We start from the raw sequence: 17465 nt of genomic DNA on the forward strand, positions 1-17465 counted from the left end.
CACCCATTTTATAATCCACACAAGTGTCTAGGGTAAAAGAAACTGACAGAGATCTCAGGGTTTCACCCCTTGTCCTGCCTGGTGCGTGAGAAAATTGCATTGCTCTAAGACTTTTCAATAAATGTTTACTTGGATCACACTGAGTTTTCAGTTCTAACTCTAACATGAATTAGAAACAGTCAAAGATCAGTATTCACCATAAATTATCATATAAAACAAAATACAAACTTGATATAGAATCTTACAAGCAATTAAAAAACAAGGTACAGTAAATAGTCCTTCCAGACTACAGATGCAGGTCATGGCCTCTACGTAGTCCTTTCTGAGGATATCTCTATTGCATTTGTTTGTTTATGCAGGAGCACGTGTGTGTGTGTGTGTGTGTGTGTGTGTGTGTGTAGAGAGAGAGATGTGTGTGGATATAGAAGGCAGTTCTCTCTTCCACCATGTTCCTTGTCTAGTTCAGGGAGCAGAGGTCATGGCATCAGGCTAGCTGACAAGCACCTTTACCTGCTGAGCTGGCCCGTCAGTCCCTAGTCTTTTTTTAAAATTAGAATACACCCAAGGTGTCTTATTTAAGATTTCTCCTAAACTTCCACTTTAGTCTTACATATCAGTATCCAGCAGAGGTGTGCTGGGTTCTGAGCAAAGCACATAAAAGATACTATTCCTATTTTCAATCGCGGAACAGCCTGGAATTGCTTATTAAAATGAAAAATTGCTCTGCATAATACCCAGTTTTCCCAGGGTGCACACCTACTACACAAACTGTGACCTGACATATGACAGGTCCTAAGCTGTTACACCCCATCATTCATTCAAGGCTAAGGCTTCAAATATCCACATTTTAAGTCCCCAAGGCCTTGCTGTTGCGATGAGGAGATAAAACACAACAGCAAAGTCTCTAAACAAGAGTCTCACGTCCTGTCTTTCCTAAAACCGTACAATCAGAATGCTTTGCTCTGGAAAGAAAAGGCCACTGTCTACTCTTGAATGCTCTAAAAAATGAAAGATAACTTCTGCCTTCTGAATGTACTTAGTGTGGATGGGCAGCTAACAGACTAAGCAGCCATGAGAAAGATTAGACTGGAGAAAGGTGTGAGGACTCAGTTGACTTAGAAAATACACTTTTTACAATCTTTATTCTTGACTAGCAAAGACAAGTCTTTTGTTTTAAACAGAATCCTATGACTAAAGCAGGCTTTGGACTTGTAAAGATAGAGATACTTCCAAATAAAGACCCAAAATAACTGAAGCAATGCGTTAGCTCACCTGGACTTCATTCCAACATGAACTTTATAATGTCAAATGACTCAAAATCCAGGTTAATAAAATTGATGGCCTATTTGTTATTATACTTAATTAATTTGAAGATCACTAGAGTAGGGGCAAAGATAAAGCTTACTTATATCCCATGATCTAATCATTAGTTTTGATCCTGCCTATATTAAAATGATCTGGAACGTTTTACTTTTCTTAGAAACACATGGTAGGTAGCATTCTATCCAGGATATGCTAATGTCAGGATCCTCAAAAAGTTATGAAACATTTTTATGTTTTCTATTGTTTCTATTCTGTGTTGGAAGTAACACAAGTCATTCTGTTGTGTAGTTATGGGTGAACCTAAACCACAGGCAGAGATGTGAGAACCTCGTGTTAACAAGGACAATGGTGGTGATGATGAACAAAGCCCTTCCTCACTCAGCCAGGAAAAGTCTACAATCAGATGACCACATTCACACACACAGACAGAAGGCAGATACATCAGGTTCCACAGCCTCACATGGACACAGCCAGCTAATTACAAGAAATGGGTTTCCTCTTTCTTACCTGTGACACCAAAGGGTTTCATGTCCTGGATAGGAATCAATAAGATCTGTGCAGAATCCCACTTCCTCTTCTAGGAGCCGGGGGAGACTCACACTGGGCTCCTCTGCTGAAGCTGCTGCAGCTTCATCTTTTGCGTCACTTTTCAAAGAGCTGCGCTGCGGCACAGCACTGTCTGTCGTAGTCTGGCTAATCAACGACTTCAGCAAGAACTGGCGGTAGTGAAATCCACTGTGGTCTGAAACATGCATGGACGCCCAGTGTTTAGTAGAAGATAGTTCATCAAGAAGGATCTTGTAGGAAGAAAAAGGGAAGTGAGAAGAACATTCACAAAGGCTTTTCCTTTTTCACCAGCAGTGTTCAGCATCCTGCATGATGCTCTCCTGGAAGCAGAGTGCAGCTAGCCAGCTCACTTCCCTCTTTATAAGGCAAAAAGGACTTTTTTTTTGAGCACAGAGTTTACAGACTCACTATTCTTTCCCGTCACCTTACCACACTGTGGATAACCATCACCACAACCACTACCACCAAAAACCAAAAACAACAAAACCCAAACAAACAAACAAAAACAAATTCCAAATTAATGAATTTTTAGGTATTTATTTACAAATAATACTGTTGCAGAAGGCAAAATACATAATATAAATTCAGAGGTGGTTTTTAATTCTTTTTTTTGTCTTTGTTCTTTTTTTTTATTCGATATAATTTTCTATTTACATTTCAAATGATTTCCCCTTTTCTAGCCCCCCACTCCCCAAAAGTCCCATAAGTCCCTTTCTCTTCCCCTGTCCTCCCACCCACCCCTTCCCACTTCCCCGTTTTGGTTTTGCCGAATACTGCTTCACTGAGTCTTTCCAGAACAAGGGGCCACTCCTCCTTTCTTCTTGTACCTCATTTGATGTGTGGATTATGTTTTGGGTATTCCAGTTTTCTAGGTTAATATCCACTTATTAGTGAGTGCATACCATGATTCACCTTTTGAGTCTGGGTTACCTCACTTAGTAAGATGTTCTCTAGCTCCATCCATTTGCCTAAGAATTTCATGAATTCATTGTTTCTAATGGCTGAATAGTACTCCATTGTGTAGATATACCACATTTTTTGCATCCACTCTTCTGTTGAGGGATACCTGGGTTCTTTCCAGCATCTGTTTTAATTCTTATTACATTTAATACTTCTTATATTCAACTTGTACAAATATGCACTATACTTTCAGTAAGAGACTCAAAGTAACTACTTTTCACAATAAATGCCATAAAGGCAGAGACTGTTTGGTCCCACCTGATAAATCTAAAGGTACGCACAAACTGATGCACAAACAAAAGAACTGCCCAGAGCTCACAACTGTCATTGTTTGCTTCAAACTCCTCTCAATGGTGATGATAATGATCCTGTAAGATCCACTTCAGTTCTAAAGTATTTAAAACATTATATTACAAAGCAATGCATTAAATGAATAATGCATTAATGAATATGTTGAGACAGGGTCTCACTCTGTAGTTTAGACTTCTGGAACTCTCTATGTAGCCCAGAGTGGCCCCAACCTGCAGGGTCCTCCCTCCTCGGCTTCATAAGTGGTGACAGGTGAGTCAGTTGAGAGCCATCACGCCTGGCTTCTAGAACAAGGTACTCAGCTGAGCTAAGGAGAGGACCACACACCCGTGAGCAGAGACCACTATAGACCACGCCATCCCAAATGACTTGACCCGCTTCAGGATTCCAGGCACCGGTTTTCCAGCACTGACTGATTCCCACACCTCACTTATCTTTTCCGTTGCATACGTAATCTTTCCCTCGGAACCTCATAGTACTTGTACATATCACATAAACAACAGTTGCAGCTGTCTTCATTATCACAGAATTTTAAGAATGTTTCAGTTTTTAATATAACAACAAATTGGTACAGGATACTTATCCAGCCCAACTGATGCTTCCATTCTCTTCTGTCCATTAACATCAGAGTAGATTACAAATATTTGGTGTATGAATTAGAAATTTAATGAAGCTGGGGGCAAGTATAAAAGACGAAGATTACTGGCCTATATGGGAAAAGTATACATTTAAATGTTTTTTGTATCTTCTTTAAGGTTTTATTTACTCTTTTAAATTTTACTTTTGTTGAGACAGGACCAGTCTGGTGCCATAGTCCAGCCTGGTCTGGAACACAGATCTTTCTGCCTTAGCCTTCGGGGGCTGGATCTTTAAGTTCTGAGGGGTTCAATCATCGCCACTATATTCATTTACAAAGCTATAGCTGATAAGTCTCCAAGAAAAACATTGGGTAAACCTACAGCCATTTCTACTTGAACCTCTATCTTAAAAATATCATTAAGATTATTATTATTTTTAGGAATCAGCCCACTGTCTATAGGACAGTTATTTGTCTTTAGAGGCTTTTTTCTTTTAGTGTGGCTTCTCAATATAGACTGCTAATACCACAGCTATCTAAACTGAATGTATATAATGTGGAAAACTTTTAGATTATTTCTGACTACATATTTTTCTATATTAAAAAAGATTTAATTTATTGCTTAATTTGAGGCAAATACAACACATAGATGAAAGTTTTTCAGTAAGACCAATTTAGTTATTTTAAAACCATTCTTAACTGGGCTGGAGATGGCTCGGTTGGTGAAGTACTTGCCACACAAGCATGAAGACCTAAGCACAGACCCCAGACAGGGAGGTAAAGGCAGGGGATCACAGAGGTTTGCTGGCCAGTTAAGACTAGACACTTGAGGTCCAGTGTGAGCCTTATCTCAAAAAAGTAGGGGCTGGGTAGATGTCTCAATGGAAAAGCATTTGTTCCATGAGCATGATGACCTGAATTCAAACTCCCAGTGTCTGTGGAGAAAGCCAGGCATGGCTACATATGCCTGTAATAGGTAGATGCCAAGAACTTACTGGCTGGCCAGTTAGCCAGGAGGGTGAGTTTCTGGTCCAGTGGGAGATCCTGTGTTGTGATCATAAAAAGAGAAAGAGGTTTGAGAGAATGTGGTATATGGAGTTACTCCCATCCTCTGCCCTGAATAAATTCTATTCTATACCATGTTGGTCTGGTCCCTTGGGGGCAGGTATGCCTCGGCACGGGTCCGCTGGGGCACCCCCTTCCCCCACACCACCATATACCATATTCTCTAAACCTCTTTCTCTTCTCTTTTTATGATCACAACATTCTGTAGTAAGGTAATTGAGAGAAAGATCAACAGACAAAGCTGCTTACCTGTTTGCTCTGGTGTACACAGGCAAGCATGCACATATCATGGGGGTGGTGGAAAGACCCCCAAATCAACCTCTGGCCTCTACATACACATATATGCATGAATGTTTCCCAGCTTAAGACTTCTTAAGGAAACACAACCTATGCTATTCTTTTTTCTATGTGTAAGGATACATATTAAGTAATATAACAAACCAGAAATTTCAGAGCATTTTCTTATTTTAGGGTATTTTTTTTTTTACTAGAATAAAATGGTATATAGGCAATGATTTAACAGCAAAGACAGGAATTACTTGTAGATGACTTTAAAAACACAGAGGAATGGCTTCAAGGTCAGGTGCTGACAAGATGAGCGCCTTTGTAGAATACACATTAAGTGTCCCTACTCTTTTCCAACTTCCATGTAAAAAGAAGAACACATAAACATAGCAGCAGGCTATAGAACAGAGGAGTTGATTGGTCTAGAACAAAGTATGACAACACCCATGCCAGCAGTTGTATACTTTTCTAGAAACCTTTTCTCTGATTATAGAAGTGATTATCCTGGTTAGGTTCTTGTCAACATGATACAAACTAGAGTCATTTAAGAAGAATGAATCTTAATTAAGGAAATTCCTCCATAATACTGGCCCATAGACAAATGGGCCCTTGTCTTGGTTAATGATTGATGTGGCAGTCCCATCCTATGGGAGCAGTAGTCCCATCCCATGGGGGCAGTAGTCCCATCCCATGGGGGCAGTAGTCCCATCCCATGGGGGCAGTAGTCCCATCCCATGGGGGCAGAGCCTTTGGATGGTGTAAGAGGACAGGCTGAATAGCAGTGTTCCTGTACAGCGTCTGCCTGAGTCCCTGCCCTGACTTCATATGGTGATAGAGTATGACCTGAGAGTTTTAAGGTAAAATAAACTGAACTTTAACTAAGACAGTGGTAAAAAATGATCATTATAGAAACAGTAATGATATGGAAGAATGAAAAAAAAAACCCATATTGCACATTAATCCACTGGGAGATAACTTTTGAACCAATTCTATTCTGCTTAAATTTTAAGTGCGCTAGTGATGGCTAATCTTCAGTGTTAACTTAGCTGGATCTGCAATCAATGTGGAGTAGACTTCTGGGTATATCTATGTGGGTCTTTCTACAATTATTTAACTAAGGGCAGACCATCCTCAATGCTGAAAAGCGGCATTCACCTTGCTCTACGGCTGACTGAGGACTCAATGTAGCCAGCTGCCTCATGCTCCTTCTGCCATGATGGACCATGTCCCCTCAAAGCTGTAAGTCAAACCCCTCCTCCCACATGTTTCTTCTTATAGGGGTCTGGTCACAGTAACAAGAGACACTGGTCAATAGGACACTGCTCCTGAAATAACATTCTGCGACGGCACCTTTCACTATCACCCGGCAGTTCATCCTCAAGACGAGCATCTATCTAACTATTCCCTTATTTGTACTCACATACAAGTCACCATGTGCAAATCCAACTTCCTATTCAGGAAGCTAAATGGTACAGCCTTTCAAGAGGGCATGTTATAATATTTGTCATCAGTCTTACAAAGTTATCTTTGTTGCCAGAGTCCAGCCTGGCACCAGTACTTTGAGGAAGGCAGCGATAGGGTATGGAGTCTGTGGAGAGGCCAACATTTATTTATCTTTGGCAATTCTTCTGTCTACAACTCTGCTATTCTAAGACTAGTGGATGATGCTTTTGCATTGGTTCATCTTTCAAATCTCTCCTGGTCTTCACTGGGCTTTGCCTATGCTGGTCTTTGCTGACTACACTCTTGCATTGTTCACCTTACTTTCTTCACTCATCTTTGTTTGTTGTGACTTTGTATAGAGAAGCATAGCAAAGAACATCTGGTGGTATCCCAGCTACTTCATGTAGCTTCCATGGACTCCTGTGCTGATCAGCAGAGCCTCCCCGTTGCTTCTGGATGAGCTGCTGCTACTGATTTGTGTTTGGTGATTGCTGAGTGGACTAGACTGCCACTGCTGATTTGTGTTTGGTGTTTTGCTAGTGGACTGGACTCTTGACAAAGAAGATTGGAATCACCCCAAAGAACTAGTTTTAAATTGGCCCACAACCTCCATATTTTATTAACATTTCTTTACCCCTACTTCTGGTAGGCAGGAGTCTAGAAGAGAGGCTGGAGTGCTAAAGTAGCATAATTAAAGTAGGCTTTGAAAACTCTAAGCCTACAAGTAATTGATTAAAAATGTATACACTTGTGATATACAATGTAATCATAAGCATGTATACATTGAGGGATTATAAAAACCAAGCTAATTATCTCACAGAGTTATCTCTTTTGTTTGTTTGTTTTTTGTTTTGTTTTGTGTTTCGAGACAGGGTTTCTCTGTGTAGCCCTGGCTGTCCTGGAACTCACTCTGTAGACCAGGCTATCCTCAAACTCAGAAAGCTACCCGCCTCTGCCTCCCAAGTGCTGGGATTAAAGGGGTGCACCACCACTGCCCGGCAAGTTATTATTTTTTTTAAATCATGAGATTATTTAAGATATCCCTGCAGCAAGTTTTATATATATGAATGATACTTTTCTTTTAAAATGTATTGATTTTTGTGTCTGAGTGTTTTGTTTGCATGTATGAATCTTGTGCCTGTGGAAGTCAGAAGAGGATGTCAGATCCCTAGGAATTGGTGTTAAAGGCCAATTGGTGTTAATGAGCCACTACGTGGGTACTGAGAAACAAACTCCAGTCCTGTTAGAGCAGTGAGCGCTCTTCACCCCTGAGCGATCACTAAGCAATTGCTTCTTACCCTACATAAGATATTATTATTCTGGACACTAAGCTGTCTGAGGTCTTTAGGGCCTATTCATTCCACCTAAGTAAACTCCCCTTTCTTTATCACTTCCTCAACTTTTCCAACTATCATTCTACTTGGTTCCCAGTGAATTCAATCTATCTTAGATTCCACATAAAGTGAGATTATACAACATTTACATGGTTTATTTTTACCTAGCATACCATGCTCAAGGTCTCTATTTTATTCTCAGATTTTTATAAATCTATTTTAGTTCAGTTTATTCCTAAAAAAAATAAAAAAATCTAACTTAATTATTTTCTAAAAAGTCAGTCCAAATTTTATTAGTTATCACAAACTGAGCAAAAATTCTTTTTTTTCTATGTAGCATGTCATATTTAGCATTAATGGAAACTTCACATAATTATATATACTAAGAATTATTTCTGGAGTTTATATATTTTTATCATTACCCAGTTTATTTTTTTTAAAAAGTCCTGTATTTTAATTACTTAACATAATTAAATATCTAATGCCACAGTGTCTGCTTAATTTTTTAGCTGTTTTGTAAGCTTTTCTTTTCTAATCAAAGTTATACATTTTTTGCATATTCAGAACCGTGTTAGCATTACTTGCTGATTTCAAGTGTTTTTTTACATACACACACCTGCAAAAAAGGCCCCCATTACCAGGGGAATAATTTCCCATCCCCCAACTAGTCTTGGGCATTCAATAATCTTTGACTATCTGAACTTATCAAGGAAATGATCATATGGTCTGATCTTGAATCTGGTTACTTTTAATCAGGTTTTCAGATTCACTTACATCACATAGAGTTCCAGTATTTCATTCTTTATTACAGTCAGCAGTCCACTGAGCTGTCCGTCACCTTGGGCTTTCCTTTTCTCATTCAATATGCATCTGAGCTGTCATTAGTCTGGGGCTATGAACACCCTCACTCACACATGGTGTAGTAGGAACAACCTATGGTTCTCCAGAGGCATAAAGAACCATTCTTTTTCTACCAAGAGTACAATCTACTAGTTTTAGCTATACCTGATCCCTCCCATATACTGTAATTCTACGATTTTCTCTTTTTTAATGCTAAGCTGTTTTCCATAGTTGATGGCACCAGATTATATTCCTACAAGCCATATTAAGGACCCCCTTTCTAAATCCTCACTGACACTTGCTACTATCTGCCATTACTATAGCCATTCTAGTTGGTTTGAAGCAATGTTTCACTCGCTGTGGCCATGATTTGCATGTCTCTCCTTTGTTAACGATGACAATGTCTTTTGTGTCTTTATTAGACATTTGTTCATTTCTATTTTTTTCAAATGGAATGATAGTCAATCTTTAGTTGGCTAGTCACAATAAATTTTGCTTTATCTGGATCATTTTCCTCAACAATAATTTGTAACATTTACAAAAATGTTTATTTAAACAAAATAATGTTATTAAAACAAAAATGTTTTAAACATAAAACATAAAATGCCGTGTTTCTACTCCATAGCACCATTACTCATCATTATTCTTTCATCTTTCTTCATGACTAAAAAACTATTATATTTATTATTAAAAAGAAACACATAAAGCAAACCATAATGGCACAATGTATGTATATAAACACATGGTGGCCATTTACAACAGCCCAGCCACTGTCCAACCATTCAAAAGAATCTGTTGTCTCATTAAAACGTTAATGTACTAAAGCTGTGTAAAGTCTACACTATATTTAGTTTTATTCCAATAACCTACTATAAACATTTTTCTTTAAATTGTCTAATAAAGAATGATCCTCCGTAGATTAAAACACTCCAGTTTGTGATGGACTATAATGTTAACGAATCCCTCACTTCAGAGGGCAAGTCTTTCTAATGTTTTACAATAGTAAATGCTACTTTACTATATCAAACCTTCTATTTAATAGCCAGCACTGAGTACCAAGTAAGAACACTATGACAATCAGTAGTTCATGGGACTGCTGTTGAGGAATTAACATTACACTCTTTTCAGGGGCAGGAAAATAAGGGTGAGGGAAGCTGGGGAGGTTTCTCGAGGCTACACAGCAAATTGGAAGACCAGCTAGAATACAAATTAGGTCTGCATGCCCACAGAGAGGCACCTTAACTATGCCATACACATTGTCTCTGTCATTGTTTTATTAAATGAGATGAAGTTCATGAACAGAAATTCTCTGACTCATTCTCTCACTAGCACGGCAAGATACTATTAACTTTCTACACTTGCAGTGTTGCTAGCTTGTGTGTATGTCCTTTGTTGGTAAATGTCTATTTCTTTTTTTGCAGTTCTGGTGTTTGAATCCAGTGCTGTACTACTCAGCCATGTCTTCTCTGATCTACTCACTTCTACTTTGAGATGATACTTCACTAAGTTGCCCATCCACAGTGGCTCTGAGTTCACTCTGTAGCCCAAATTCCATTCCCTTGCTGGTCCTCCTGCCTCCCATTGAGGAGCTGTGAACCCAAGTGTATACCAGCACACTCTGAGTGAAATACACTTCTAAGTTGGTCCAGACAACAGGTATTTTTGTTAACTACAACTTCTCAGAGATAAAGTACAAAGTCTGGAGGCTTAGAACAACAGAAACAGGCTTTAAAAAATTTCAGTACATTTTACTGAAACAAATAAAGAGCAAGCAATGCTAGAGGAGCGGTGTCAGTGACGGGAGGCTCAGCAAGTCCTCCTAAGACAGCTCAGGGAAGCAGACAAGATGTGAGCACAGCAGTAGACCCAGAGAGCTGAGTCAAAATCTCATCAATTAGCTATGTATTTTAATATAAGATGGCCTCAGATAACCAAGACCTTCTCCTTGGTGCATTACTTCTGATGTTATGAGAATGTGCTCTGAAAGGGTCCAGGACTAGCAGGCAAGTTTCCTGTCACATGTCATCTCACTGACCTTTCATTCCCAAGTCCCAGGCTTCCACCGCACTATCATTCTGCAGAGCAGAGATGAAGACCTGCAGTAGTCAGTATCCCTGACATTAACCACACGACCTGTACATCTCTGCTCTCAGAAGCTATTTCTACCAAACCACTTCTGGTGCTTCCACTGGACTTGGAGCTCCCCAGACTCTCCAAGAGTTATGCTACTTTCTAACTGGTGGTTGGCTCTCTCAAATAGAGCTCATCTGGTAGAAAGTACCAGTCTAGCACCAGCAGCTGGGAATGACAGCCCAGGAGCATTTCTCATAAGGGCTAAGCTGATGAAGGTGGCTGCAGCTCATTTCGCCTAATCTTTTTATTGGTAGGACAGAGAAAGAAACCTGTGTGAAAGAAACCCAGGTTAGCCGGGCGGGGGTGGCGCACGCCTGTAATCCCAGCACTTGGGAGGCAGAGGCAGGCAGATTTCTGAGTTCGAGGCCAGCCTGGTCTACAGAGTGAGTTCCAGGACAGCCAGGGCTATACAGAGAAACCCTGTCTTGAAAAAACCAAAAAAAAAAAAAAAAAAAAGGAAAGAAACCCAGAATGTTCAGCACAGTGACTCAGGCAATCCTCACACTAACATCAAGATAGTCTTCACTTTAAAACTAAAATCTCAAAGGACTACTTACCACTTAGGGGTCAATATGAACCAGGCTGATGCAATGCTAAGTGTGTCCGCCATGTCTGCCCCTTTGGGTAGCTCCCTCCTAAACTCAGAGCCATGAATAGAGATAGAGAGGTCTACTCTCCTCTGTCGGCTTAAATTCCCTTGGAAGTAAAAACTACAATTACCCTGAAAGACTAGGAAACTAGGAAGAGGGAACTTTGAAGAGTGGCCATAGCTGGTGAAGCACGGCAGGCCGCTCTCTTGGAATGCGCTGACCTTCAACATCACCTCTTTCAATTGCCCCAACCCCAGGAAGCTTTTAGAAAAGAACCATACATTGTTATGGAATCCTAACACCATACACAACAAAGGAAAAATGGAGATGATTTTGTAACAGAAAAAGGAACATAGGGGCTCTCGCTCTGACTGATAAGTACTAAATGTTCCGAATGATCCAAGTATAGCTATGTCTAAGTCTCAAAATTCACCAGAAACTTCCATCTTTCCATTTCTAAAGGGAAAAAAAATGCTGTGAGAGGGGAAAGCCACACTGACCTATGGAAATGTCACCTGAGTCTGACCTGCAGAGACCTTGGGAACCCAGGTGATTTATAGGCTTTTTTCCAAGTCTGTCCCTGCCCTCTCCTTTCCTGGGAACAAAGGATATGAATCTGAACCTGCTATTTCAGTTCGTCGACATGTGTCCAGAGAATACCATGAGATAATTTCAATTCTCAGTAGTTTAGTAATCTTAGTGAGTTGTACTGACCCTTTATATTGGGTTCTTTATGCCTTTGGTCTACCAACATATTTCCTTTACCAATGTCTCAAGCTGTACCAGTGGGAGATGCAAACCCTTCTGTAATTATGAGGATTTCTCGGGAAACCACAACTGCCTTGATCCTCTGGGGCTGCTGGAACATTACTTTCAGGATTAAATTACTCCCGAGATTTAAAGGGTAGATGGGCAGCACTGGCCATGGGCAATGAATAATATTCCTACCTTCAGATCCAGCTTGGCCACATTCTGTAAAACCCAGATGCGATGAGACCAGGCATTATAGTTGCTGGGATATCTCCCTGCTGCTTCACTGCAGACTTCCATCTCTTCCTGTATTATCCGCTGCGTCCTCTCTGCAGGAACTGCACTTAAGCTTCCTTTGGCCACAGAGGAAGGCAGGGACGTTTCCTGACTTAGCTGCTGCAGCACCCAGCGTCTATTAATATAGCACAGGGGAAAGAAGAGGGAAGAACATGGGTGAGAGAGGAAAACTAGTTTCCATGTACAGGTAGTACAGAACCAATCTATAAGCTCGAATACGGGGATATCTAGGGGCTTCTGCTGCTGTGCTCTGGAATATAAGTCAACTTAACAGTGTAGGCCAGAAGAGGGGCATGAGAATGACAGACAGAAAAGGGAAACTTTTCTAAAACTTAAAATCTGTCAAAAAGAAGTCATCAGTTCCAAAATGTCAACTTCCAAACTCCACTGGACCAAGAAATATAGAGGGAGCCAGTGTGGCTGTGTGCGTGTGTGCACCTGTGCATGTGTGTGTGTGTGTGTGTGTTGGGCACAGGGCTGAGGGTACAGTGAGGAGGCAGCTAACTCATGTGTCCGTTATGTGTGCACGCCTCTCCTGCATTTGTTTGCAAACAAAGGGCTCTGTTTTGATAGCTTCCATTAAGCAAAATTTCTATATTTCAGCATAAAATGTAAAAAAAATATATAGTGAAGCATCAAGGTTTGCAATGTGCTTAACCACAGATTTTCCTTTTGTCTATGTATATTTTGCATCAGCATACATTTCAGTCAAAAGCAACAGAAAAGGTTTCAAATCAGTCTATAATTTTATGGAAGCATACTTTTCGACTGAAAAATTTCAAACCTATAGGTACAGAAAAATGAGTAAGAAAATTCATGTCACTGTTAAACAATGAAGTTTCATAACAAAACAGTTTTGCTTTTAAGCTACAGATCTCCTCCCCAGTCACTGAGATGTGTATTTAATAGTTTCCTTAGGCACCACCCCTCCTCCCCTCTTCACCCCAACACTAGCACATGGCTCTCTAAGGCACACCATCCAATTTTTGGTAAGGAAGAAAATACAACTAACTGTGTTTTGGTAAGAGACCACTCACAATGCTAGCCCAAGGTTACAGCTGTGATGCTTCAAACCTGCCCAAGAACCCAACAGTGTTCATGACAGAAATGTCTGAGGTGTAAGGAGGACAAACTGACTGAGAATGACTTCTCCAAACCTGCAGGCCACACTACTGTAGTTTATCGAAGAGAGAGGAGTTACATGAGACCTCAGAAAAGCGTGTTTCCCAATTAACACACTTTCAGAGTCTTTCCTTGTATCCTGGCTGTCTCCGAGCCCCACCCTAAAGAAGCTCTTTGCATTTATGCGTTTAATAGCTTTTCATTTAGTCCAAATGCCAATCACCTCAGTTATCTTTAGCGTCTTTAAAATTTATTTTTAATCATCTCACCCACTAGACCACCATGCTTACCAGGAACTCAAGCTTATAGGGGGTTGGTCTGTTGCTGGGTATGCAAATCCTGAATTCTAAAATCTAAAGATCTGGTTGTCATCCAGCAGGGCACACACACCCTCACATGCAGTGGTCTTTGTTGTGTGGACCTTGCTTCCCAGTGTAAAGCGTTGGTGAATAAAAGGCTAAAGCCTGTGACTTGGCAGCAGAGAGAGATTTTTCAGGTAGGACCTGAGAAATCAAGTGAGGGGTCCTGGGAGAGACCATGGGAAGAAGGAGAGAGAAGATGGAGACAGCAGGAGGTCTCCATTAGACAGGGCGGACCAGGAGCATGTGGCTGAGAGAAACGCCCCCTTCGGACAGACTGATGGAGCAAACCAGCCTGGACAAGACTCAAGCAGCAAGTAACAAGAGGACTATGGTTTGGCTACAGATGAGAACAGCATAGAATCTGCTGAATCTAGGCTTACAGTTTATAAATAACATACCAAGATTTCTGTCTTTCGTACGAACTAGCTAGAATATATAATTCATTTACACAAGCCCATGTATTATATTATAGTTAAGTATTAAATGCAATCTCCCAAACTGTTACAGATGGCTGAAAGCAGCCAGCATCAGCGAGCTTTTATTATGTGCCAGGCACTGTATCAGTGCTTGTCTTCAGGATTTCAAGAGCACTGAACTATGAACTCAATGAGACAAGATTGAGTATTGCTCATGTTTTGTGAACATGAAGACTCAGACTTGGAAGAACTTGCTACCATGGGCACTCAGGTAGCAAGTGATAATCCTTAGAATCAAATGTATGTAATGTGACTTTAGAATTCAAATTCTAAACAAACCACCATGTTTCATAAGCTATGATCTTAAATACTGCACAGGAATACAAAACTATCAACCACACCTGTGAATCCATGTCTCTGGACTCTTGGGAAACTTAGTTAAGGCCAATTTCCCCAGATGTAGATCCTTAATTGGACTTAAAGTGCCAGAGAGGATGAGCTCTTTCCTGTAACAAAAAGAAAACTGTTACTTTTCTATTCAAGCATTCCTTATTGCTTTTAATAAAATTCATGGTGAATCACCAAAAATTATTAAAGAACAGACATCAAAAAAGAGAGGCCTAGGAAAGGGTTCAGTCGGCAAAGTGCTTCCTGTGTGAGTGTGAGGGCTTGAGCTTGATCCCCAGAACCTCCATAAAGATCAGGCCACAGCAGGAGCCTGTAATCTCAAGTGCTAAGAGCGGGGGAGATCTGGGGTTGTGTCCCCACATAGGCATCCTCTGTAACACAATAGATATACAGTTAGCTATGTCTCATTCCAGAGAAACTAAACCAGAAATGATATGAGTAAACCATATTAAAGTTTAAAAATTATTGCTTCAGATATATCATGTGGGGTAGATTATTTGGCAACTTGGCAAAAGCTACGGTCATCTGGGAAGAGGTTTCAAAAGTGAGAAAAAAAGTCAGCAGTAAACTGGTGGATGGGCAAATTCGTGGGGCATTTTGCTTTGTTTTGTTTTGATTAATGATATGGGAGGGCCAGCCTCCTGTGGGCTGTGGTACCCTTGGTCCTGAGTTATATATGAGAGTGGGCTGAGCAAGCACGGGAAGCAAGCCAGGAAGCTGTGCTCTTCCACTTCTTCAGCTTCAATTCCTGCCTCCAGGTTCCTTCCTTGAGCTCCTGCCCTGACTTCCCTCACTGAAGTGTATGTGACCCGAGACTTCTAAGCAGATAAAAATCCTTTTCTCTCTGAGTTGATTTGGGCCATGTGACCTGAGACTTCTAAGCTGAGATAAGCCCTTTTGTCTCTGAGTTGATTTGGGTCATGAGTTTTATCACAGCAATAAAAACTTGACTAAGACAAGAGTCAACCATGGTTTGGACATTTTAAATGGTAAATTTTAGAAATAATCCCTAAATGTTAAATGCTAGGTGGCCCCGAGCACCTGATGAAATCTCATACTATATGATTCATGCTGTATACAGACAGGAGTTATGGGGTAGGTCTGAAGGTACGGGGGGGGGGGGGGGGGGGGGGGGGGCCCTCGGGGCATATCTTCCTAGGACAAATAGGGACCACTGTATGTATTTTTCTTCTCAAATCCTTCTAGCTTTTGCTTCCAGAAGTTCTCTCAGCCTGTTCCTCCACCCTTTAGCAACCCCTACTGTATTTTATTTTATTTTTCATAGTTCACTTTGTTGTACATTCTGGCTCTAACACTCTCAGGCCCACCCTGCATACTTCCTGCCTTGGTCTTTGAGTCCGTCATTTCTCCAGTAGGTCCAGTTCCTATTACTGAAAACATAAGTGCCAGATCCAACTGGTTCTGATAGGCTAAAAAAGGGTTTCATATGGGTCAACCAAATATCTACATTTTACAGATGTGAAAAAATGAAGTGTGGAGGCTCAGGAACTTACTCAAAGTGGCAGAACCATCGTTCTTATTTAGACATCTCAGAAATGTCAATAATAGATGTTACTAAACTCTTAAAAATCAGTCATAAATACAAAACTCAATAAACAGAAATTTAAGTAATATATAATTTAAGTAATCTCTAATCATAAAGAATTATAATTTGTATGGCTCTGTCCTGTTGGAAAATTTTAAATTCAGAAAAATATTCAACAGACTTCACTTTTACTTATCATTCATATTCTTTCTTTTAAAAAATTTTCTTTGAGTCTAATGAAATACCAGTTGATTTAAACCAATATACACATTTTTGTTCTTTAGCTGAAAAACAAAACAAAACTTCAATAAAAATGTTTTTCGTCTGAATTGAATGCCATCTCTCAACCCCAACATGTCAGATATTTCAAGTGCTCACAGTATCACAATGGTTATGGCTAGATGAATACTAAAGGCCTGTGGCCTAAATGATCTTCCCATACATTCTCCCGGCACTCCAGTGCAGTTAACCTACCAAGCCATGCCTAGTGATCCAGGCACTCATACGAAGTGCCTGTCCTCCCCAAACAAGGGAAGACAAGAAGAAGGCATCAAATAATATATTGTAATTCAGCTGGACAATCTATATTTTAGGTGAAAAATGCTTATAGAAAATAGACAGTTACAAGGGGCATAGTACATGTATTAGAACTGTCATGGAGATATTATAAAAAATTTGTCTAAGTAAATACAGGATGCTATGGGCAATTGGTTTTTCAAGCAGCCAAAACTCACAGGGTTATGTCTTCAGAAATGTGGACAAACTTTATTTTACCACTGAAGAAAACAACATACCTCACATTCCACGCAGTGGTGAAGTCTGGGTTGAGAAGCAGCAGGGTGCAGGTGACATCTATTAGTTCTACAATAAAGAGAGGCATATAAGAACACAGACCTGCCCATCAAAGCCCAGTTTCTTTGGAGGTCTTCTTCCCTCTCTTTCATTACAACCTATATCTCAGGCCATATACATTTTAATAACAGGCATATCTTTGTAAGATGTCAGGGTCATGACTGTTATCCGCAGAATTTTCTTTTATTTGTGATATGTATAATTCTTTTAAAAGTTAACATGTTTACAATATGCTCATAAGGATAATTCATCTTCCATTCTTTTAGTAGATTTGGCAATTTACACT

At 40.2% G+C, this 17465-nt stretch overlaps 1 protein-coding gene across 3 annotated transcripts in view; it reads right to left on the reverse strand.

Annotated features, from left to right (window-relative positions):
* Ptar1 (protein prenyltransferase alpha subunit repeat containing 1) overlaps window positions 1–17465 on the reverse strand; it is a 33965-nt gene that overhangs the window by 1086 nt on the left and 15414 nt on the right. The window contains exons 3-6 of one of the 3 annotated variants that reach the window (XM_052188244.1): window positions 17122–17188; window positions 14775–14879; window positions 12375–12588; window positions 1831–2120 (exon numbers count right to left, since the gene is read on the reverse strand). In XM_052188244.1, coding sequence (XP_052044204.1) covers window positions 1831–2120; window positions 12375–12588; window positions 14775–14879; window positions 17122–17188 — 676 coding nt within the window. Of the gene's footprint in view, window positions 1–1830; window positions 2121–2980; window positions 4781–12374; window positions 12589–14774; window positions 14880–17121; window positions 17189–17465 lie in introns of those variants that run through there. The other 2 variants (XM_052188256.1, XM_052188250.1) reach the window with 2 other exon arrangements.

This window comes from Apodemus sylvaticus, chromosome 1, assembly GCF_947179515.1.
Source record: "Apodemus sylvaticus chromosome 1, mApoSyl1.1, whole genome shotgun sequence".
Lineage (NCBI taxonomy): Eukaryota > Metazoa > Chordata > Mammalia > Rodentia > Muridae > Apodemus > Apodemus sylvaticus.